The sequence below is a fragment of the Scardinius erythrophthalmus genome, assembly GCF_964197995.2.
Source record: "Scardinius erythrophthalmus genome assembly, chromosome: 19".
NCBI classification, from domain to species: domain Eukaryota; kingdom Metazoa; phylum Chordata; class Actinopteri; order Cypriniformes; family Leuciscidae; genus Scardinius; species Scardinius erythrophthalmus.
The window spans coordinates 15,179,678-15,205,217 of NC_138239.1; the positions used below are offsets into that span (position 1 = coordinate 15,179,678).

The 25,540-nt window shown below is 37.5% G+C and overlaps 2 protein-coding genes across 3 annotated transcripts in view; both read left to right on the forward strand.

Moving 5' to 3' along the window:
• Positions 1 to 2,199: 2,199 nt before the first annotated feature.
• e2f2 (E2F transcription factor 2) lies at positions 2,200 to 19,533 on the forward strand. Its single transcript, XM_081347270.1, has 7 exons — positions 2,200 to 2,947; positions 13,221 to 13,323; positions 13,592 to 13,811; positions 14,090 to 14,251; positions 14,526 to 14,640; positions 16,857 to 17,037; positions 17,276 to 19,533. The coding sequence occupies exons 1-7, from the start codon at positions 2,681 to 2,683 to the stop codon at positions 17,545 to 17,547; spliced, it is 1,320 nt and encodes a 439-aa protein (XP_081203396.1). The 5' UTR covers positions 2,200 to 2,680; the 3' UTR covers positions 17,548 to 19,533.
• A 3,798-nt stretch (positions 19,534 to 23,331) lies between these two features.
• asap3 (ArfGAP with SH3 domain, ankyrin repeat and PH domain 3) overlaps positions 23,332 to 25,540 on the forward strand; it is a 28,759-nt gene continuing 26,550 nt past the window's right edge. The window contains exon 1 of one of the 2 annotated variants that reach the window (XM_081347333.1): positions 23,332 to 23,693. In XM_081347333.1, the coding sequence (XP_081203459.1) occupies positions 23,568 to 23,693 (126 nt within the window). In that variant the 5' untranslated portion in view covers positions 23,332 to 23,567. The remainder of the gene's footprint in view (positions 23,694 to 25,540) is intronic. The other variant, XM_081347334.1, reaches the window with a different exon arrangement.

Here is a 25,540-nt window from a genome sequence, read left to right on the forward strand (position 1 = left end):
AAAACCTCTGTAGAGTAGACCCGGATCTGCTAAATGGCCATTTAGCAATTTGTTATGTTAGCAAGTTAAAAAAAAAAATTACAAGGGGTTATTACTGATATCTTGACTGATATGTCCATGTCTCTCCAGAAGAGGACGCACTAGAGCAAACGACACGAACCTTCTAAACACATTCTTGTGTTCATTGAGTGCTGTGTCACATGCTTAATGCGAAGTTTTGCGAACATATGAACGAATATAATCCTTTACTTTTGACTAACAAGAACTCACATTATTGACGTATCTTACAGTTTATTAGTTTGAAACATTAGTTTAGTAAATAATCCACTGGCATCTGACGTCAAACCTTTTTACTTGGCTTGTATCCTTAGAGGAAACTTTTGAAACATTTGTTAAAGTAAAGAATATATGCCATCCCATTTAAGTTGGTTTGATAATACAGCATCTGCATTTTTTTTTTAAATCCCTTCGAATTTGATTATGTGAGGCCTTTCTAAAGCATTTTATTCTGAATCACAAAACAAGTTGACCCATGTCATTAATTTATGTCAAATAATACAAATAAATGAATTAACTGAAATAAATTCTCAGTCTGAACAATTCTGGCTGTTACCTATAAAGTTACAAAGGCCACAATAAATAATGCACAAGTATTATAGGCTACCACAATAAATGCTCTGTGGAAATATTTTTTAAACTCTAGATTTCAATGTATTTAGGTTACAATTCATTAAGTTTTAGAGCAGTGTTCAGAGCTTTCAGAGATTTTCTCTATTTTTTTCCATGAAAAAACACATATGTGAGATCAGGACTGTTTCTGACATTTCTTAAAGGACTAGTTCACCCAAAAGTGAAAATTCTGTCATCATTTACTCACCCTAAAGTTGTTCCAAACCTGTATGAATATCGTTTTTCTGCTGAACACAAAAGAAGATATTTTGAAGAATATGGGTAACCATATTCTTTTTTTTTTTTTCAAGTCAATGGGGCCCATCAAATGTTCTTCAAAATATATTCTTTTGATGCCATTTTTGTTGGCTCATTGTAAAACATTTTCTATTGTTAAGGGTCATATTCATCCACAGAGTCACGAAGCACAACCAAAACAGTGTTCTTCCACAAAATTCATGCCGTTTTTTTTAACCACCAGGGGGCCAAAAGTTACAGCGTACCTTTAAAATATTTCATATTATGTTGATATAGGCTATTACTAAACTTTTATTTTTATTTCCACATGTGAAATGGAACACTTTCATCGTAGTGGTCTTTCTAATAACATTTTAAAATATATATATTTCTATAGCCTATATCAAACCATATTATTAATATCGAATCATACGATCACAATCACCATTATCTCTTGTTGTGTGTGCTGTTATTATATGTTGGTTTAGTATGTCATGTTTATTTTGTTCTTGTTTTAAAAGCTGTGAATGATTGCTCTATTGCCAAAGGTTATTTGCCTCTCCTAAACACTGTAAGGCCATCATTGGGCAAATGGCTGGGTGGGAGAGTCTCAACAATCATCTGAAGCATGGTGGGGGTTCACTCTTTGTGCCAGATGATAAGATCCTTTCAAGTGTAAAGGTTCTTTTCTGTGGGGTTGTTTAGGGCTTTAAAGCTCTTATTTCCCCCTTAAGTCTCCTTTCACAGAGTCAGGCCACACCAGAGTCAACTATTTTCCATTTTGCTGTTAAAAAAACATTGACATTTAAGATTAATCTATGAGGATGATTCATTTGGAAACCATGGAAACACAATGTGCATGCTGTAAAGTCATCTTTCAACTTTATTATGTGTGTAAATGCTTTGATGATTGTTTTATGTGCTATTTTTCATAGAACAAGTGTGTATTTCAAGTGATACGAGTTCATTTGTGATCAAATGTCCGTTTTTTTTTTTGTATATTATGAAATGTATTTATATGAATTATATATATGCTAAATCTAAAAATGACTAGGATACGTTTTATAACGCTGTTGTTGTAATGTCTGCAGACTAAAGCCCTTGTTGACAAAAGAAATTAAAAAGGCGCTGTCTCTTTAAGAGGAAGAACGCTAGGCACCAACTGTTACATGTAAATATATTCAGAATCCGAACGAGTGAGGCGTGCCAGCAGCCAATCGCTGAGCGTCTCCAACCGCGGGAGATCCAAATTTCGCGGGACGTAATTTGGCGCTAAAATAGCACTCCTCTGTTGAGCTGATGTCAAAGCAAAGCTTCTCTGCCGGAGAGGGATTACACAGACACACAGGAACGTTTCCCACCACCGCCGGCTTTACGCAGCAACTACGAAAGGAACATTTTCTAAGCTTTGTTTACCTTTTAAAGGTAGATTTATAAAATTGAATGACCTGGGTACGTTTATATGTTTAACTTAAGCTATTTTCAGTATATTAAGACATAATAGTCTCTCTCGCTCCACTACAACAAAGGACCCTAAGGGAGAGAGTTTTGTGTATGTCGGATGTTTATATATTTTTTTATTTTTCACGCATAATTTATTTACAACTTTAACAGGATTTATTATACTGAAGTGCATATAGTCTGTAGCATTTGCGGTCTTTAAAGATATACATATTCATTTTGACGGTTGACTTGTTCTTCGGTAAGCTCTACACGCGATTTGCCTAATAAAAGAGTTTCTTTTGCGTCACTTTCGCGGGTTTTCGTGCGCAAAATGATGCGGATACCCAGAGGGATTTCTCCTGCTTCTGGGAGAGGTGCAGTCTCTGGACTCTCGTGCCCGCAGAAGAAAATGTTCTCCGCGGTGAGGACGGATTTTTTCAACCCGGGACTTGCAAGCCCACCGACGAATCTGGTACCGGCTGGATACTTCACTCAGATCGGGAACACAGCAGCTGCGGAGCAGAGAGCCAACTGTTTGTACGCGACCCCCCACGGGCCCGAACCCAAGCCGGCGCGGGTCTCTTCCGGGCGGCTGCCGGTAAGCCTCTTTACACCGACACTCCAATTCTTGCTATTACGTTATGAATGCGCATGCAATGCTTCCTGTTTCATGTCCTTGTACAATCATATGTCATTTACTAAAACGCGGCTACAGTCACAGTGTGAAATTTACGTTCTACAACATATAAAACTTCCCGTGTCTGGCCTCGGCAGGGAGTTTTATTTGTTCCATCATCTCTGATGTACTGAAAATCTGTCATTTCCTCATGAATGAATAAAGCAGGCCAGTAATTTGAGAACATGACCACAACTTATGCATATTTCAGTCATGACATTAGGATAGGACCTTAAGGTAAGAGTGTGGCAAGCAATTTGATTCTTAAACTAGTCGTTCTTTTATTTTTACATAAAAATTAAGTACTTATTGTTTTGCTATTAGTCACAATATAAACCTTAGTCTACTAGTGAAATATTCAGTTTTTGACAGGAATGAATACGAGGAGGAATTGAAGTACAGTGAGTTCAAGGGACTCTGTACTGTTTAACAACTTGCCATTTGTTTAGCTGATGAAATATCTTTACAAAAATTCAGTTGACAAAACTATAAAGTTGAGTTTTGAAAATTACTTTCGATATAGGTCGTGAAATCAGTCACTCTCAACCCTGTTTTCAAATGTGTACAATTCAATATAGCATCTACCCTGACAAGGCCTATATTCTCTGGTTCCTTTTAAAGAAAATTGCTAATTTATGTCATTGAATTCTGTAGAGATCTGTGGTTCAAATATCAACATTGCGAATACTCTCTACTGTTTAACAGATAAGTAGTGTCTGAACAATTAGAACTATGAAAACTGGAATAAATACTAGTAGCTAGCAGCTAGCAGCTAAAGTATCAGTACTGGTACTTAATCAGTAGTGAAACTGAGATCTGAACCTTCAACAACCAGAATGCACAAGGTAATTGTTTGTACTGAAACACAAATCACCAATGACAAAAATGTGCAATTTGTTGACTGTGGAAAGCACATAGTTACCTTGACATTACTGGGAAAATTGCTAGTTGTAGGAAAATACTAGCACCAGTATTGAATGAATAGCTACTACTGAAATTTAAGGAAATGGCTATTTCCTATTGTATTACTTACTAGTAAATAAAAATAAGTACTAAGTACTAGTTACATCAAATTAGACAGTTTAATTAGTTTAAGGAGTAATTGTTTAAGTGGCTTGCCATAAAAGGGCTATTTCAGGGGGGAGGTGGTAGATTGATGGGGGAAGGGTGCTTTACAGCTTCTGGACTGGACATTATATGGACCACTTGCACTGAGCTTCGTGACGCACTTTCGTTTGGAAATAGAAACAAACGCCACCTAAAATGAGTGTCCGCAATAAGATAAAAAAATTGCCAATTTTTATTGACAGGAGAAGGTATATTCTGATGTTTACTGTGTGCAGAATTTTCCAAACTTATCCGAACATGAAGTTTTAATCCAACCCAGGCCGATCTGAGAAAGCAGCGGGTGTTAAAAATACGCCATTCTTTCACCACAGCGTGTCAGTGTTCGTCTAAACTAGTGACCGATATGCTGAAGTGTATGAGAATAAATGAATAACATAAGTATGAATCACGAACATTTATTTATTTGGATTAAATATTTTAATCATTCTCAGTCATTTTTCAATGTCAATCCGTCATTCTCCTCTATGCTGTGTACGTTATTGATTAAATAGCCTAGCCTATTTAACATCGTAACAGGCACCTTGTGAGCATTCATTCATTCAACTATTTTAAAAGACTGGAATAAACACCTGCGCACACAAGCAATCCTTTCAATAGTCAATTTCATTTAAAAATGTAAACCCAACAGGTATGAAATGTCAGAAAGAGGAAAAAAACTGTTAAAGAGAAGACGTGCATATAGGACTGCTGCAGCTTAGTGGATACATATATTTAGCCTTTTTATTATTCAGAATGCACAGTTGGAAAGAAAATATATTTATAGGAAGGAACATTACAGCAGGCTCAAGATAATTAATACATATATCATTATTCATTGTTTTAATCAATTGGCAGCCATAAAACAGTGATAATCTGCATTCTCATGTATGTAGGTGCGCTGAACGCTCTAAGCGGAAACTCCTGATATGTACTAACTAGAACATGGAAGTAGTTGTGCAAGTTGTCCATTATATGGTTCATGCCTAATAGTAAAGCAGGGGAAGGGTCCTCAAAGCTAAACTCATTTCAATACAGAACCTTTTATATTTAGCAAACTAGTATAAAACATAATTAATAAACATGAATGCTCCCATAAAGCCAAATGTTTAAATGACCCAGGTTCATTAGACTGATCCGCAAACTGGTTATTCCTGTATTTGTATGTATAAACTCTTGAATTCTACTGCTTTTATTATGTAGCTGCATTTGTAATTATCACTCAGTTTTTTTTCCCCCCTGTGCCGTCGTACACCTGTCTCACCATTCGTCCTCACAGAAGCCTAACCTGTTGAAAAGGTCAAAAAGGTCAGAGTATTTGCTCCAGGAACTGCCTGTGTCGAACTTCTCTCTGTGTTGCTTGCTGCTTCCAGCTGATAAACGAAAGGGATGATCTCAGACTCACGCTGCAAAACATGGGTTAGGGCTGATAACAGACTGGGCGTCTGTATTGGAGGACTGATATACATAACTCATAAACTCTGGCATTCTATTATAATAAGCCTGTCTCAGACTGCTTCTCTGGGTTTGAATTAATCAGTTGATCAACTTAAAATGGTTTCTTAACCATAACGTCATCTTATGTTAACAAATCAGGCCTTGTTCTAGTGCTTTCCCTGATTCCATTATTTTTCTGTTTCCATTTTATCATTCCAACTTCTTTAATGTCTTTTCTGGAAACAAAAAGTGTCTAGTGAAGCTCCATATGGCATCGTTAACTACTTCCAGTTTCCCTGGCTCAGTTTTTCACACCAATGTGCAACAGTTATAACTCTTGCTGTAAAGTTTCACTCTTGTTCTCTGCCCCTTTTTCAGTTTGACATAAACGACACACCTGAAGCTCCCAGTACTGTCCTTAGACCTTTGAGACTTTACTAAAACTAAAATTGTGAATTACATTTAATGAATTTTTGCAGAGACTTATAGTACCTCGTTTCTTTAAAATGACTTGGTCAACATTAAGTTATAATTTACCCATCCAAATATAATTGACTTATCCTCTCCAAATACACATTTGTGGTCTTATTGTAAATTAGTTATCAATGTTGCATTTTATTCCAAAGAACAACAAAAATTAGTTTGTCTTCATAATCATTTAGTTAAAGGATGTTTATCCACCTTATTTTTCAATGTGGAAGTAAGCCAGTTCCTGTGTAAAACACTTAAGACACATAAGCCATTATAGACCTTTCAGGTCAGGTTAGACGCTGTATTGAATTTAATGCAGATGAAAACGAGGCTGTGAGGAATAGATGTACAGTCTTTACAGTGGAATGCACTGTATAAAGATCCTAGATCACATCATTTTCACAACTCGCAACTCTGAGTTTTTGTCTACTGAAAGTTATTTCTGTCTCAGAAAGACGTTTAGTCAGCTGCACAATCTGTATGTTCAGTCAAGTCAAGTCATCTTCATTTATATAGCGCTTTTAACAATGTAGATTGTTCCAAAGCGGCTTTACAGAGATACTATGATAGTTTAAAGTAACAGAGATTGTTTTGGCTTTATAGCAGTTCTTGAATAAAGTTATTTTCCAGCTAAAGTTAATATGATTGATTCACTTCCGTCGCAACCATCATTAGTTATTAACTTAGGGGCCGCTAACACGACACCGTTTTAACAGGAAACTCTACACAGACTTTAAACTCGAAACCTGTGAGAACGCTGATGGCGTCCACATTCAGTAGTGGTGGTTCGACGGATCACAAAACTCATGGTTCGGAACTTCGGTTCATATAGGGGTTATGTGCAACTTAACTTCTGTATTCTGTAAAACAGATCGCATTGCTTCCTGTTCAGGTCTTTTGTATGTGCTTCGTGACAAAATTAGCTGTTTTACTCGAGATAATTTAAAAGGAGCGAGCAAAGATGAGCAAAACCAATGTCTCTCGCATATGCAGATTGATATCTAAAAGTTTCTTTCAGTTTTCTTATTCACACTAACGTTTAGATATTTAAATAGAATAAAACGCCAGTAATAAAGTGATCTATTTAGGTTTGCTGATTGCCTCAAAAGTCCATAGATATCAACGTCAGTTCATACTGCTGTACTGTAAACACTTTCTCTGACAAGCGTATTCGATGAGACCAGGGTTGGTCATGCGACGTTCGACATATACCCATAGCAAGAAAAAATGAATTAATATTTGGGGGAGGGGGTGTAACTTTGCTTTCCATTTATTACTTAAAGCACACTTTAAGTACTTTGATACCGCAGCAGAAACTACTAGCCTAACTAATAAAGTTCAAACATTATTAAAGATAAGTGAACAGTTAGTAAAAAATAAGAACAAATACAAGTGTATGTATAAAACACAATACATCAAAGTTACAAATAAAGTAATGTTTAACTGAATTATTTAGGTTCAGAGATGTTATAATTAGGCCTAAATATAAAATAATACTATAGTGTTCACTGTATAAATTAAATATAGATTAATCTTTGTTAAAGCTTTGTTGTTTGATTAACATTAGTGATGGATAGCAAGTATTTATAGTCTGCTGTCACTTTAAGACCGAAGCAAGTTCCTGTATAATATACAGAATACATGATGTCACCACCAGGAAATGACCTGTTTTTTTATTTATTCTTGTACATCCAATTATTTTTGTTTCCCCCCATCGCCTATCATTACCATCTTATTGATTTGCATGTAAAAAGGTAAAACAGGATATTTCAATAATTATCATCTTGTTTGTTTATGTTAACATCAGTAACGACTGGCAGTTCAGGATATTTAATAGCTTTGTTTTTCCAGATCATATTTTGTTATCATAGGTTAGGTTAATGTGTTAACAAGTCGACATTTATCAAATGCACAAGCACAAGAATAGTTGCAGACTACATGCTGCGGTTAATAATGTAAGGGTTATTTCGGCAAGCTCCAAAGAATGAAAATAAACACTGGAGAACTGTACAATAGAGCCAAACTTTGAGGATTGAAAAGGTTATGGAGGTCACTAGGTCTCTGGTTCACTTCAAATCTCACGTGTCCGAGATCAAGTGATCAACCACTGGTTTGTGATCACCATGTTGAAGAACACATGATTTGGCTTTGTTTCCTGAGATCCTTGTGACGCCCTCCCTCTCTTCCACCCCCACCGCTTCCCAGAGTCCCTCAGGTCATTTTACCTCATTTCATTCTCTTAATTTACATATTTCCCCCTGTGGGGCCTCTAGTAACCAGGTGTTGCATCAACAAGGTGGATGATGGGCTTCAAGCTGTTTAAATTGTGTAACTTAGATCGCACTGCATAGACCCATCTGGCCAAGTTTTGCATTTCAAAGTATCATCCCCTTACGCCCTTTTCATCTGGACTTCCCCTTTAGCCTTTACCTGTGTCTCCCTTTTGTTTTGACACCTCGAAACACGTCACTGATACAGGATGACTTTTATCGTTCTTACAGTTTGACTATAGTGTGTGTTTGGGAGTGGCACAGTTTGTAGGTCATTTTTCTCACGTGTGTCTGTAGGCGTACGGTAACCTGTTCTATTCAGGCAGATTGTGTTTGTTAAACCCCCCCCCCCTCAGATTAGTTGGAAAGTTACTTAATAACTCTGTTTAGGACTCTTAATTTCTCACCTCCAGCCAGTGAGTGAGAAGAGAAATGGTGCAGATTTGTCTTAAGTTATTTAACTCAGTTTAGCAATAATGAGTAGGGTATAAAGAGTGATCAACCAATATTGTTTTTATGACTTAATACCGATAACTGATAACATTTTTATATTTGAAGTGTCTGATAGCAATAGCTGTAATGAAAAACACTATTTCTATACAAATTCTGTGTGCATACCACACACACATACAAACACACACACACACACATGCACTATCCTGTATATCCACTGCTGTGTGTGATGTTGGCTTACTCAGTGGATTTGCATATCTTTAGGAAACTCCTGAGCCTGGAGCGGTCCCAGCAGTATCTGATATAAATCAGTTTATTAGCTAGTAGTGGTTGATGTTTGTTTTTCAGTAGGTACATTAAGGCTGCTCCTAGATCAGTGCTTTATAAATGAATGATTTGGCTTCCACCCCATCCGCTCTGAGCCAGCATTTCTCACTTCTCATTTCCCACTGACACAGGAAATAGGCAGAACCAACCACAAACTCTTACAGACATGAGATGCTGCTGTTCTGAGAAACAGAACCACACAAAGGTCCCCCTCTCACACCCAGGTGGGTGGGTGTTCATCATGAGCCAAGCATGGTGACAGCGCACTTTAACACAGATTTGATTTGAAGACATGTAACTCAAAAATGCTCCTCAAAGTCTTACCCAAAAGCCTCTTCTTTAAACTTCAAGTGGTGACTCCAGAACAACTCTTAGTTGAGACATGTACTGACAAATAATGATTTCAACATTCTTAAAATATGCAAAAAAATGCAGCTACATATTTTCATGTTCACAGATTCAGCTATAATTAGGGCTGTCAAAAAGTATTATTAAATTTTGGTTTTCAAAAAGTATTATTAAATTTTGGCTTTTGGTTTGTCTCCGGAGGCCACAAGAGGGCGTAATGAACAAAATATGAATGCACCATATTAAATAGTTTATTCAAAGCAAAGAAATAACCTGACTGACGACAAAAAAGTGCATAATGTTTAAACTAACATTTATAAATCAAATATTTCATAAATTGCATAAACAATTGAACAAAACAGTATCATGTATGCCTGCATAGTTAAAAAAAGCAGAGTACTTTTTTTGCGTCTAAAAACATGAAATGCAGTGAAAAAAAAAAGTCTTGACATGTTTTTTTTTAAAGTTGAACTTATTTTACATAGCTTTACTAAACATGTGGCCCTCTGTTGGGAGGCGAGAGTGCAACGGTCAAATATGTCCATCTAGTACTCATTTACATAGAAAACAATGGATAAGCAGCGGCATCTCGTTCGCCACTGATAAGGCTGCCTGACGCACTCCTAAACTTCGAATGCACCTTTTTTGCATTCAAATGTCGATTTTTATTTATTTTAAATTCGACGAATATTAGAATTTAAGTTTGATAGCCGTCAGTGATGCGCGGGTTGATCCGAAATGAGCGGGTGCCTGCGGTTACGAGTCATCCAAAAATATTTTAATGATATTCGGGTCGCGGTCGGTCGGGTCGTTTGAAATAAAGATGCCAATTAAACCTTTGTAATTGATATAGTTCTAGACACAAATTTCTATGAATACGTTTTAAATTTAATTTACACTTTATTGGCTGAATAACTGGCGCGAAGATGACGCACGAGCTCAGTCTGCAGGTAGAGATGGAGGCGGCAAGAGAAAAGGTGAAGACTGGGGAGTGGAAGCTCCGCAAATACACAAATAGAAAGAGCAAAGTGTGGGAGACATTTGCCGAAATAATGAAAGATGATGACCAAAGTGCTGGTTTTGTCATGTGTACTTCTTGCGATGCTATTTACACATTTGATAACCACAAAACTGGCACGACCAACGAGGCACGGATAAAATTATCCAGTTTTGGATAAGCCAGACCAATTGTGGGTGGGCCTTAAATTAAAAACGTTAAATAAAAATAAAATAAAAAAACGTTATGCAATCACTGCTTAACCTAATAAAAAATATTGACTAATATAGCCTAGCCTACTGTTATATTATCTCTGCGTATACATAATATAGATTTTAATAGCTTGATGCTCTTTAAATATTGTGTTGCATTGTAAAAGTAAATCCGCGATCGCTCTCCATGGTTCTGACCAAAGAAGAGAGCTTTGGAATCTCCATTATGCATATACCTGGGCTGCATTTTCCGATAACATTGTCTCTTAGCGCGCTGCGATAACTTAACTAAAGGTATACTACTGTACCACTAAAGGTATATCATTGCTAGGCGTCTTCAGGGCTATCATCCACTCGCGAGGCAGAGGCGCTGAGAGGCAGAGGCCCTGGCGCCCTCAACGGCGCTGTTTTTGGTAAAACATGATTTTGACGACTTCATTAAGTTTTGTTTTATAGAAAACTCTTTTTAAAAGATTTTCGTTTTGTATAAATTGTATCTTAATTTTGATCAATGTTTTATCAATCAATTGCCCGTATTTATTAAATAAGAAGCAAATATATAGCAGGCAAAATAAGGCGCCGGTAAGCGATCACTGCATGTGAACTGGAGGGCGCCGAAACTCAACTTGTACCTCACAGATTTGATAAATATAGGCTATATATTACAGAAAGCTTGAAATGTCTACTTTTAAACGAAAATATTCAAACCAAAATAAATAGGCTATACTCTCTGATTATGTAGGCTAATCCATATGAAATGTGCATTTCTCTCTGGCGTTCATGGCAAGTCCGCAATCTCCGCATTGTCAACTTTATCTTTGCAGCGACACAGAAAACACCAGTTTATTACTAAACAATTAAATGTCTCCTTGCTAATTTAGACACATTCATAATCATTACTTTAACCGGTTCTTTGTGGCAAGCTATAAGCGTGCGGTCATTACGCTTATTCCTGTAGGCTAGCCTATTTAAGTAATTAATTTAATATAAAGAGGCGATTTGTCCACGAATGGCTTAAATGAACAACTAGTCGACAAGAAAAAAAATTAGTCGGAGGTAGCCCTTATTCCACATATTTTCGAACCAGCAGGCCATCTGGGCTGGGCGAGCGACCGGAATATTCAGAAATGCGCTCTCCGCTCACGAGCTCTGATCGGAACAAACCCGAACCTCAGTGGTCCGAGTTTTTTTTGCGGTCCGAGTTGCGGGCGGGTTAGTTGAAAACGTCGGTCGGGTGCGGTTTGTTTATACATTGACCCGCGCATCACTGATAGCCGTAACACTATAACATATAACATACACACCATATATTTTTTATAATTTCTGCTATATATATATATATATATGTCATTACAAAAAAAAGAGAGAAAGAATGGAAGGTGGAAACCGAAAAAACTGAAAGATTGCGCTCCTCCTCTCCCCCGACCACCTGCTCGGCAGCTCCAGATGTCAGTGACAGGTGTAGATGTTGTTCAGGTCAGGGCAGTGCAAACATTTTAGCAGATGCTCGTGCACACAGGATAAGTGAACTGTTCTCAGCACGTGCTCAGTGTCTATTACAGAAGTACTCTGTCTTGAGTGAACTGCAGCCCAGAATGACATTGGAAATCAAACACGAATGTGTGGGTGCAGATTTCCATGTCAGTTGGCTTCTTTAAACCAGTTCTTTGTGGAGTTCGGTTGCTGAAACAAGCCCATCTGCCTGGTGTGGAATGCTAAAGATTTCAGAAATGTGTAAATGTTAGGTAATTCCCTCCTTAAAGGTTTTAATGGTAAAAGGTTTGAATTGATACAGATGGTCGTGTCAGGCTCAAAGATAAATTAAAACCCATCGCACCAACCAGAGGTTTACAATATCAGGTTCTTAGTTAATGTAGTTATGTATGTTAGACCCTGTTTAAATGTGATTGAGATCCTTTTTGGGGTGATTCAATCATAAATGGAGGTAATAGTCCAAGACACTTTGCAACCTGATCAATGCCACACTCAAAAGTTATTAAAAACATGATCACTTCCTATTTTTAGTATAAACGCATGCATTCTGACTTGTTCCAGTCTTATAATCGACTAAAAGCTCTCATTCCGGTCTGCCTCCATCTAATCAACAACCAATGGATTGAACCAAGTCCCCACCCTAACATTGATTTTTCGATAATCCGTTTTCTTCGGATGTATGGCACAATACGTAAGAAAGAAATCTGTCTTTACTTTCATTGCATTGCAACTTTGCCAGTTACATGTGTGCTATGTTCAAAAGCTTACTTTGTGTGAATTGCATTAGTAGTCACTGAGGTGACCCTCTCAAGGAAGAGAGGACAATAACTTTTTTTTTTTTTTTTTTTTGATGGGTCGGATATAAAGTGGAAAAATAGGAGTAATTGTTCTTGAGTTCTTTTCAACACACTCCTTCCTGAGAATTTAAAAAACGTTTAGTTTAGCAAATGTAATTTCACCTTCATAGAACCCAAGGACACAATGCTAAACTAGGCGCTATGTTCAGATGATTTGGTGAAACTGCTTCTTCTACAGGAGGTTTTATAATGAACATTCTCTTGTTGTCTTTCTGTCTGTCTCAGGCCAAGAGGAGACTAGATCTGGAAGAGCCACTTTATCTCCCAGAATTCCGCACACCAAAAGGGAAGGGAAACTCTGCGTGTGCGAGGGCGCCAAGCCCCAAAAGTGAGTACAACATAATGATCTGCAACTAAGCACTGTTAGGACAAATGGACCTTTGTTGATTCCAAGACCACTGTTTCCATATGTTGATTAAGGAGCCGGAAGTTTCTACCTATTTTAGGGCCTCTCATCATAATGGTTTGAAAAGTAAACACACCTGTTTAAGCATCTCTTGCTTTTCTAGTAGGAACTGCAGCTGGTAATACTCAAACTATAACTACAAACTAAAAGAATGGCTCTTTTGTATCTCTTTCTCTCCATCTCTCTCTAGCTCCCAAGTCTCCAGGGGAACGTACCCGTTATGACACTTCCCTCGGTCTGCTGACTAAGAAATTTGTGGGCTTGCTGAGCGAATCGGCTGACGGGGTTCTGGATCTGAACTGGGCCACAGAGGTTTTAGAGGTTCAGAAGAGACGCATCTACGACATCACAAATGTTCTGGAGGGAGTGCAGCTCATCCGCAAGAAATCCAAAAACAACATCCAGTGGATGTGAGTGTGTTAAATTGAATGTTCTGTAAATCAGAGTGAGAAATGCTCAAGATTTGACTGATTAAATGCATGACATGAAATGTATTCCATTCTAAATGGTCCCCATTTCCTGTTTGACAACTTGATTTCTGAAGTCTGATTTCTGAAGGACATTGTGAACACTGCTGAAAATTCAGCTTTGCTATCACAGGAATAAATTACCTTTTAAAACATTAAAATAGAAAAATGCTCATTCTTCAGTTTCAAACAGCATGTTCTCTGTATGTCGTGTGCTTTAGGGTCAGTGGTGTGTTTGAGGGCTCGTCCTGCAATTCAGAGAAGACCAGTGCTCTCAAGAAAGAGCTTTCTGAGCTGGACAGGCAGGAGAAAGCTCTGGACGACCTCATTCAGTCCAGCTCAACGCGGCTACGAGAACTGACAGAGAACAAGGACAACCAAAGATATCCTTTCATTGTGTGTGTGTTTGTTTTCTGAAGAACTGAGGAGTGGTTTGCCTCCTTCACGTTTGTGTGCTTGCTCATACATGCTGTTCAAACAGCATGCATCCATGCAGCCAAACACTTACGTGGCTTAGATATCCTCTTCTTTTCTCTCTATTGTGAGTCTTTATAGCTCAGTTCATTTGAAATGCAATTAAGTCTTCATGACTGAACTGTCAGTCATTTTAAAAGCTGTATTAGATGCCAAAGCAGTTTGTCCTTAACTCAAGCTCACATTAGGATATGTGACCTATCAGGACATTCGTACCATAACCAGCTTGAAAGATCAAACTGTTATAGCTGTGAAGGCTCCATCTGAAACCAAACTGGAAGTTCCGGAAGCATCTGAGGTCAGTATTCGTCTTAGGCCCGTTTCACACTGGACATGTAAGCAGCGCATATTTTTTTGGGGCACATGTTAACGGAGCATTCACAATGCGGTAGTGCCACAGTCGTTTCGCCGCTGAGTCTATTTTTGCTGCGCCACTAATGCTGAAAAATTGAACACGAAAAAGAACAAATTTCACTATAAATCATATAAGTGAGGTGTTCCATGTTCCACAATCACAATATGACATTCAGCGCTATGAAAAAATAAATAAAATGCACAAAAACACATCATTGCCAGGAGTTTTTGCCCAAACTTCAAAGGCCTGTTAGAGGTATATCTTTAAGATTACTACATATAATTATCATGTAAACTACATGTATACAGCATGTTATGTGTGTGTGTGTGGGACAGTAGGAGAGGAACACTGCTGCATCACAGCAGAGTATGATGCCCATCATATATCAAAACCAGTGACAGACTGGTCGGAGAACCTAAAAACGACAGAATGGACGATACTCACTTGTATTTGCAGTACACAAGCCGCGGTTCAGCGTGACAAATGCTGCCAGTGTGAAAGCACAACACCCGCTCTAGTCCAGTCATTTTATGAAAAAAGGTTGAACAAATTGCAACAGAAGCAAACTCAACTGATTTTGTATTCTCAATATGTCCCGAGTAAGGAAAAAAAAAGTCCCGAAGAATCCCATTAGGGGAAAGTTTCGAAAAGACCCAAATATAGCCTATTCATAAGCCTATGCATTTTTTTTTCCTCACGTGAATAGGGTAAAAATTTTAACCTTTAGATATCGCCATGAAAATTATTGAGTTGATTACTTACATCAAGACAAACAAAAAATGTATTACAAGTTTTTTTAAATGGTTTGTTAACATGGACAAACGGTGCATAATCTAATTACGTATGTGCTAATTTGCATAAATCCCACAACAGATCTAAACATTGGGTATAGCCAGGTGAAAATGTCTTGTTGAATCTTGTTGACACATAACAGTAAAATACTTAATATTAAGGTCTGAATGGAACCCATTTAGGCTACCCATGAGCATTAATACAGAGGCAGGAATATGTACTTTAGAAACCAGCCTTTATTAATGTTTAAGAGATTGGGTTTGGGTCTGGGTCCGTGGGACTGTTTCTGGGGGACGATTCTTAGGGAAGAACAGGAGACAATGTTAAGGAGAATGCAGAAGACAAAAGGTAGGCAAAATAAAAAGTGAACCCCCAGAACCCCCAGAAGTCCCACGGACCCAGCCCCAAACCCAATCTCTGCAATAGTAATTAATAAAGGCTGTTTTAAAGTACTTCTTCCTGCCTCTATGTATTAATGCTCATGGGTAGCCTAAATGGGTTCCATTCAGACCTTAATATTAAGTATTTTACTGTTATATGTCAACAAGATTCAACAAGACATTTTCACCTGGCTATACCCAATGTTTAGATCTGTTGTGGTATTTATGCAAATTAGCATATACGTAATTAGATTACGCACCGTTTGTCCATGTTAACAAACAATTTAAAAAAACTTGTAATACATTTTTTGTTTGTCTTGATGTAAGTAATCAACTCAGTAATTTTCATGGTGATATCTAAAGTTTAAAATTTTTACCCTATTCACGTGAGAAAAAAAATGCATAGGCTTATGAATAGGCTATATTTGGGTCTTTTTCGAAACTTTCCCCTAATGGGATTCTTCGGGACTTTTTTTTCCTTACTCAGGACATATTGAGGATACAAAATCAGTTGAGTTTGCTTCTGTTGCAATTTGTTCAAGGTTGACCCCCATTTTGGCTTAAATGACTGGACTACTCTGCATACACACGTTAATCCAAACCTAACGTGGTTGCAAAGTTGCAGCTTGAGTTCCAGTTCTGTTCTGAGCTTGTTTATGCTGGTTGCTGTTGGTCAAGCTAGTTATGAATCCTGGTTGGACACAAGCATCCAAACCAACAAATGCTTTTTTTTTTTTTTTTTCAGCGAGTAAAGTTTTATTAGTTGGATTTTTATTTTTTATTTTCATTTATCTGCCAATGTGATTTTAGTTCTAACCCAAACAGAATCATTTAATTGTAATATTAAATGAATTGTATTAAAGTCTTACAGTTAGATTTTAAATTTCGTAACCAAGAATTTTGATCATTTATGACCCACTAGATGTTTAAAACTTTGTTAATACTGCCTACAGGAAAATGTCATCTTTTTTTTTTTTTCTTCATTAGGGCTCTCTGCAGATTTACTTGAAGAGCAAGAACGGCCCAATTGAGGTGTACTTGTGTCCTGAAGAATGTTTGGAGGACGCTAGTCCCATCAAGAATGCCACACCCAGAAAAGATTACCCACAATCCCCCTGTGCCGCCACACCCTCCGTCTTCCCACCTGCCAAACCCCAGTCAGTCGAAGGTGAGACAATTACCAGGAACTTATTACTACTTATCTCTTTCAAAGCAAAGCAAAAAGTGTTAAAGTATTTTGGAGCCAATAACAACAGTTTACATTTTAAATGTTTCAGTTGAATAAGATCTAGTTGAACAAGAGTTTCTATGAATAAAGAGCTGTATATCTAAACCCATGGCATCTAGCTTTTTGATAATCCTAGCTATCAAAACACAGGCTGAATGGAGTCTGTTTCTTTGTTCAGGTTTGCCGTCAAAGCCTCAGCAGTCAATGACAGGCACAAGCGAAAGCACGTCCCTGCTCGATGTGGAGGGGATTCTGGATCTTCCTCCCAGCCTTCTGCAAATCACCGAAGACCAGCTGCCTGGGTTAGCCTTCACATCCGACACCTCTGGGCCTTTTGTTAGCTTCTCTCCTCAGCTCAGCCACGACGACTACCTCTGGGGTCTGGAGGATGGAGAAGGCGTATCTGACTTTTTTGACACGTATGATCTGGGAGATTTGCTCAAAACATGAGGCATCCAGTGTAACAAATCAACTGATGGCATGCATGTTCAATTGTAATTAGTTTAATTCAGATTCAGATCCTATGAAGTTTTAAAACACTCCTTCACAGTATGACAGATTGAAGTTCGTATAAAATGCACTACTGAATTGGCTTAATTGGTTCTGTTTCTGATAAAGACAGTAAATTTGGGATGAGGCAGTGTTTTAATATTTTAATACTGTAGTTATTAGAATCAGACAATATTGTCAACAAGCACCCTCTAGAGGAGATTCATGTGTTAGGTTTAGTACACTATGAAGCCATATTTTTTTTTTATTTCTGTCAGCCATATTATACCTGCAGTAGGGTATTTTAGTTTAGTTTTTGAGAAAACAAAAATTAATTTGTCTTGTGGTTTAATTATTTCAATTTTATAAGTTAAGTGTTTGCCTATTAGCATTTGTTTTTGGTCATCGTTCCTTAAATATTGACCCAAAAAGAATCAGGCCTATGTATTTGCCTTGTCTAGGTATGAGCTAGTACTTACTTTTTATTAGTAATTCTTGAATGAGATGTATGAAACTCAGGTCATTTTAAAGCTTTTCTAGAGCTTTAATTATTGTAGTACTGTCAGACATTGCCAGTAGAGGGCTGTGTGACCATTTTTTTCATCTGTCTGCAAACAAAGGTGCTTCTGCAGATATGTAGACTAGTGAATTAAATTGTTATAGACTGAAGATTTGAGAGCTTGTATGGAGGGCATCTGCTTCATAATCAGACTCCACTGAACCAGAGATCTGAAAAACTCAGTCATTCAAATCATTTCAGTTAAGAAACAAGTGCTCAGATTTTAAGAAATGGGTGCTTGTCTGTTCATTCTACCTCCATCTTTTTAGTTTCTGACACAGTGTGGTAATACCTTGATCTTGTAACTGTGGGCTTTCCTATGGCACTGAATAATGATTATGTAGTACTACATAATGCTTCAAGAAACAAGATTGTACCCCTGACACGTCTGTGTATTAAAACCTCAGGGAATGTCCAGATTTGGCAGCTGATTTCCAAATGATTAATTCAAAGTGATAAACTGGTGCTTTTTCTAGTCTGTTTGATGCCTGTAGAATCAGTTTTTCCTGAAATGAATGGTAATGGAGTTCTCAGGGTTCACTTCTCCACTCTCTGTGTAGTTTAGGGACTTTTAATGGGATCTGGCAGAAACCTTTGATACTGTTTGAACACTGAACTGCTGGGAATACAAAGTGAACTTTGTTTCCAGGATTTATTTTCCTTTTGGAGTTGGAACTCTTGCCACACCTGAATGGTAGGTTTTATAGCTGCAGAGACATAGCAGAATTGAACTTTCAATCTGGTGAGTGTAGAAATGCACTTATTGAAAACACCCATCTTAAATGCAAAGCACATTTGAGTTGGGAAAACCATATGGAAAAGCTTGATTTTTTTTTTTTTTTCTTTTTTTTTTTTACAACTAGATAACCACACCCAGTTCTGCAGTGAAACAATTCTTCTGCAGCAAACAAAAACTCTGCATTCTAGAAAACTGATTGGTTGATTCTGCATTTGTCAAGGGGTTGGAGTGGGTTTAAGAGAAGTCGTTAATCAGATTTGATATTTGATTAACTTGTACATGCCTTTTGAAGTGTGTATAAAAGTTTTATCTGGGTTTTGCTTCATGCAACTGTCCTGTCCTAACAAACTTGAAAAATGTGCGTCTGTATATGCATGAGTGTGTTGAAGTGTGTACTTAAAGTTTGCAGTTTTGTGCATTTGATTGTAGTTTATAGTGGGTTTTTCTCATTGTTTGGGATGTTTTTAAATAAGCATTATGTTTTTAAATTGTACAGAATAATAATTTTGTATTTATAGGTTTTGTATTTGAAGGAAAATGGTAATTGTCTCAGGATGTGTCATTTTTGTAAAGACCGTCTGTTTAACAGGCAGCACTTAATATTTGATATTGTGTGTGTTTAAATTAATAAAGCTCTGGTTTAAAGCTCAAAGTGGTATTTTATGTATGCAAGCATTTTCCGTTAAAAGTTAGAGTTTTGCTCTTGTTATGTGCAAACAAATGTCCACATGGATGTATGCAGGTGCAGTAACACTATTTTAGTTGGGACTGCATTTTTCACAAGTCAGTGAGCTGCAGGGTTCACCTGCACAGAGAGGAACTGCCATAAAGATGAGTCGGTGAAAAATGACAAACATCCAGACTGACACAAAACAGACAGATAAATATGATAAATGGCAGCAGAAATTCTTCATTCCAAGTTTGAAAATATCACGTGGTTACGGAGTAATCAGTGCCATCAGGAAACATGGTTAGTTTTAAAATCCTTGGTTCTGGTTAGTAAATAGTTTTTAGAATATATACTACCGTTCAAAAGTTTAGGGTCAGTGTGATTAATATACAATTTATTAAAAAAATTAATACTTTTTATTCAGCAAGAAAATGTTTTTTGATGTTTTAACTCTATATACTGTATGCGAAATAATCCTGAAAAATCTGCATATTAGAATCATTACTGAAGGATCGTGTGAAAATTCAGCTTTACCATCACAGGAATATATTGCATTTTAAAATGGAAAACAGTTTGAATACTTTTGTAATACTATTTAACAATATTACTGTTTTGCTTTATTTTTTGATAAAATAAATGCAGCCTTGGTGAGCATACTTGAGGAAAATGTTTATTTTATTGTCACATTTGGGAGTTTTCATGTGTCACAGCCTGTTGCTTAAGCACATATTAGTTTGAAGCCATGTAATATGTGTTATGAGGCAATGAGAGCCAAATCTCTTGTCAGTTTCATTCAGGCACATTCTGACCTGCTTCTGCTTTTCTAATTCACTTTAGCTGCATCATGGGAGACCACACACAGAGATTTTATATTAACACAATTGATTTTTGTGCTCACTTTTTACCTAGATATTGACCTCTTTTCATTTGGCCTAAAAAAAACAAAGTGTAATCTAATATTTTAGCTTATCCAACCATAAACTAGTGACTGATTATATCACTGAAATCAAATGTTTAAATCTAATTTACTGTTAAAATATGTACAGTTATAATCTCAAATATGGCTCCTCTTCTCAAAGACATTGTAATATTGTGGTTCAAAACATGAGGAAGGACATTTCCCTTAAATATTCAGCGAAAGCTTTTTCAAAACGATCTGCTAGGTGAATATTTGTTTATAGGGCAGACCTATGTAATTATAATAATAAATTTCATGTCAAGTCAGTACAACCTTAATTAAAAAGCAAGCATCACACAGGAAGGTTTCCAGAGGAGGATTTTGAATTTCCCCAGACAGACTGTCACACCCTCACAGAAAACACATTTATATCCTTGAAGTAAAACAGTAACCGTCTGTAACACCAGTCTGTCATTAAATACAAGAATTGCTACTAAACTGGTTTATAAACACACTGTGATGAAATAAGACTTTAAGGGAGGATCTGTGTCATTTTATGACTAGTTTGGGTGGTAGTTCTGTGTAGGGAGTGTTATAGTTGTTTTTATGTCTTCATCCCATTTTTGTTTGAACTGTTAGCATGCTAGCTTTAGTCCTACTCTAGTTATGTGTATAATCCTGCTATCTTCCCTCTAAGATATATTTGCTATCTTCTCTCTTTTGCAGTGTTTTAATGTAAACGTGGCCTCCCTGGGCTGACAAGACAGGATAAATGATCCTTCTCCTGTTCTAGAGTCAACAGATCTTGGCAGTGTGGACGGGAGGGGCTGCTGTCTGCTGGGAATCCTTCTGGTCTGAGCTGTAACCTTTCCTGGAACACGCCTCACAGCTAGATCCAGCCCCCAGACACATGCGATTGGCCGATGTTGAAGAAACATAACAATGGTGGACAGACAAAGGCCAGTAAACATGCCACACATCGTGGCCACAGCAATTTTTATTGGTAGTGAGGTGGAGAAGAGGAGGAAGAAAAAGGGATAAATAGAAAGGGTGGTCCAGAGGGCAGACTAGACCTCGCCTAATGAAGCTACTGAGAAAGTTTTCATAAATTGCTTTGTCAAACTTTGTCTCATACTTCCTTTCTCTCTTTCACCCACTTTCCTTCCTCTCCCCCAGAGTGACGTCCACCCAGTTAAATGCAACATCTCTGCTCAGACCCTTTCACAAAGAGGGTCCATGGCCAGGGGGAGAAAGAGAGCATTGTTTGGAAAACCACCATTACATCAACAATAACTCATGAAGCTATACAGAATAAAGAAAACACTGTGTGTGAGTGAGGGAACGCTTTGCGCTTGGGAGAATGGGGTGTACTGTACTTTGCAGAAATTAAGGTTTCTAAACCATGTTAACTTCGTTCATTTGGGTTTTTTGAATGATTAATGTCATGTTTACTGTCTGAACCAAGTTAGCCAGTACCTGTATCTCCCTCACAGTATAAACCCTTGTTCATTGTAAAAAATGACTCCATTTTAGATAGAGACATGGATACTTTTAACTTAATTGATTAATCAGGTTTACTTTCAATTTTGACTAAATCCTTAAGGAAAAATCAGAAAACAAAAAAGCAAATGCTATTTTCATGCAGACAGAGTCTGATGTAACAGGCCTCATGACTCTTTAAACGGTCTGGGGTGTCTTTACATGCTTTTATTTGCAACTATGAGGAACAAAATGCATTATGCACTATGAAATTCTTGTACATTCCTAAGGGGATAAAGTCAGAGATGATACCTGACCAGCACATTACATCAAATGTAATAGTATACTGTATTGTTAGAGGCTGATGGGGTGTACAGCTTTTCAAAGGCTAAGGGAAGAACCAATAAGCCTCCATGCTACCTGCAGTAAAGGTGGATGAAACATTTCTCAATATCTGTCTTATAAACAATGATTGTTATTCAGGACACCATGGAACATAAGCACAAAGCACTGCTGCTCTGGAGCAACAAAGATACACTATTCAATCTGTTCAGGCTGCAAATGATTGGAAAGGGTGCCAATTGTGTTAGTGAAGCAAGCTTTTGATTTTGTTTCAGGGGTGGGTTTCATTTAAACTTTAGACTGAAACAGATGAAGCGTGTTCATTCATGCACACGTAGTGAGTATAAGGAAATGGCTTATCTGCATTGTCACCTGAATAAGAGGGAAAGTGCACGCACAATCCCTTTCAATGGCGCCACGCCATTTAAGGTCTGCTGATTGAGGTGCACAATGCACTAAACAACTTTATATACAACCAGATTACAAAAAGAAGCAAAAGACAAAAACATACAGGAAAGCAATTAAAACACGTCCAGAGTTATGTAATTTACCAAAAACCTGTCACCTGAAAAGTTAGGAAGTCCTATGAAAAAGAAGTGCACTTGACTGTGGACTCATTGTGTCAAATCTTAAATAGCCTTTTTTTTCTTACTCTACTTGAAGATAATGTAGCCTATTAAGAACACTAACCATATTTCAAAGACAAATTTTCATCATATGGATGTACTTACCTCTTACTTAAGTGGGTCAATTAGTACTCTTAAGTTCAAGTAGCCTTGTTGCATTTAATATAAATTTAAACTATAATACATTTGAATTTAATTGTAATTAACATGCAATTAAGTGTCCAAAAACTTTACATTCATTGATGTATGTTGTTTCATTCTACCAGCCACAAATGAATCTAAAAACCATTCTTTCTCTGCGCGCTCTATTCATTTCGTCAGTGAATAAAAACATTCCCACGTGATGATGGAATGACTCCCTCCCCTCTCACTCACAATCTGGACGCGGCACGCGCTATTGAACGCTCGCGCGGCACCAAGAGGGAAAAAGTAGACCGACCGAGGGCGCAGTGAAACTTTACCGACTCTCTCACACGGCGGAGTACAGAGAAGATCCACGGTTTCGCGCTTGGTTGCAGATATGAAACGTTTATTTCCCCTGCTTTGGCAATCACGCTTACTTGTGGATTTAAAGGATTTAATGGAGATGCACTTTGCTTGATCTTGAGGTGTTTGTTTTCACTACGTTTGCTGGGATTTTAAGTTCCTCGGTTGGTTCAGTTAAAAACATGCCGGAGAAGATAAGTATCTCGGATTTCGTTTCTTTGGCGAAAGAGGACCTATCGTCCCCGGGAAGCTCTGGATTTCAGTCTAAAATGAGCGACTGTCGGAGCACCGTGGCCACACTCGAAGAGGTAAGGGTGTTTACCTGTGTGCAGGTGGAGGAGGACAACACCTGAGTGAATCCCTGTCCTTCAATCTACGTGAAAATCTCTTGACACAGGAAACATTTTACTTGTACAGATTTCAAGATCTTCTAATATGAGAAAGATGGTATTATTTAGAATTTAGCCGAACTTTATGAAAGTTTTGTTAGCAGTCTGCAGTTACTTCGCAGGACAATAAAATGGTCCATCTTTTAATTATTAAATTGTTTTCAGTCAGGGCGACCTTTTGAATCCATAACAATAATTTGTCTGAGGACAATCAGGGGAAAGACTAAATGTGATTTTACACATCTGGTTGTCAAGGTTAGTGGTCCATGTCCATAAACATAATGGCTAGTAGGCTATAAGTAATGTGAACTAGGCAACTTGTCTCTTCAGTGTGAACAACAGAACTGACCTTTTGCCTTTTAGCAACCTGTTGCTAGTGAATCTTTTTATAAACACTAGTGGTTCGAGTGCCTCATTGCACATTCATGGGCTCGTGTTGTGGTTATGAGACGGGATAGCATAGGAGTCACAACAAGGAAAACAGACTGTTTTCAACTTGCTCAGGGCGCTTTTATAGGACTTGTTGCAGTGAGACTGAAATTACATGGGCACAAACACAAGAATAACCCCACAGTTCTTAACAACTGCATCATTTCATTGAGGAATAGTGTTAATATAGATAATTAAAGAGAAGTAGGATTGATAACAGAGTCAGTACAGGTCTTATAAACCTAATGTGGGTCTTTAGCTGCCAGCTCATCTACAGGCATTTGTGTGGAAATTAATAGAGAAAAGAGAAACTGCCAGCAAGTAATATCACTGGGCATGTCGGGACAGTGGAAGCCTTTCATTATTTCCGCCTTTTTCATGGGAAATGGTTTCAGGAACTGCAGTTCTCTACAGTAGTGGTTCTCAATCAGGGGGCCAGGACCCACTAGGGGGCCTCAAAATACTTCCAATGGGCCAGAGGATTATTTAAAACTATATGTATAGGCTATACATTGTTAATAATATAGGGTAATTCCGTGTCAAATCAAGGAAATTTCAGAAACTTCCCCAGCTCAAATTTTGATTTTGGTAATATTTTTTATGAAGAAAGACAAAGATAAATAGTGAATAAAGCCAACATATTAAAAGTCATGGATGTATATTTAAGACAAGAAGCTACATAAATTCATCAACTAACCATTCAGAAACGTCCTGTTGCATTCTACATGTTGTCACCTCTTCTTGAGTTCCTCCATCATTGTCTGACTCTGGTTTGAACATAAAAGGCTAAAAGTTTTTGAAATTTTCAGTGCATGTCTGTGTGAGTGCAAGCTGTTGAAGCTCCGCCCTCTGTGCTGGGAGCAGCAGCTCATTTGCATTTAAAGGGACAGACACAAAACGGTGCGTTTTTGCTCACCCTCAAAAATGTACACTTTTAACATGCTATATAAAAATATCTATGGGGCATTTTGAGCTAAAACTTCACATACACACTCTGGGGACATCAAAGACATTTTTCATCTTGTGAAAAGGGCATTATACCACCCCTTTAACCAATTGAGTTTGGAATGACATGAGGATGAGTAAACTGTAGTTTTAGAAGTAAATGATGAACATTTGTAGTGAACTATCCCTTTAAGCAGCACTTGGAAACTTGGTATTTGTGGAAATATCCTTTGTTCAATTCTTTATGATTAGCACAGTAAGAGAAGACTGGAAGTAACTTCATCAGAAATGAGTCAGAGATGTGTGGTAGTATTTTTTTTTCAGGATTATAAATTCAGTCCTCAGTTCCTGATGGCGCGGATATGACATGTATGTCCAGGTTACTTGTGCAA

Coding starts and splice junctions, on each gene's coding strand:
- e2f2 (XM_081347270.1), top strand. CDS start 2,681: ATGATGCGGATACCCAGAGGGATTTCTCCTGCTTCTGGGAGAGGTGCA. Junction 13,812..14,089: donor AAAAACAACATCCAGTGGAT/GTGAGTGTGTTA, acceptor CGTGTGCTTTAG/GGTCAGTGGTGTGTTTGAGG. Junction 17,038..17,275: donor CAAACCCCAGTCAGTCGAAG/GTGAGACAATTA, acceptor TTCTTTGTTCAG/GTTTGCCGTCAAAGCCTCAG.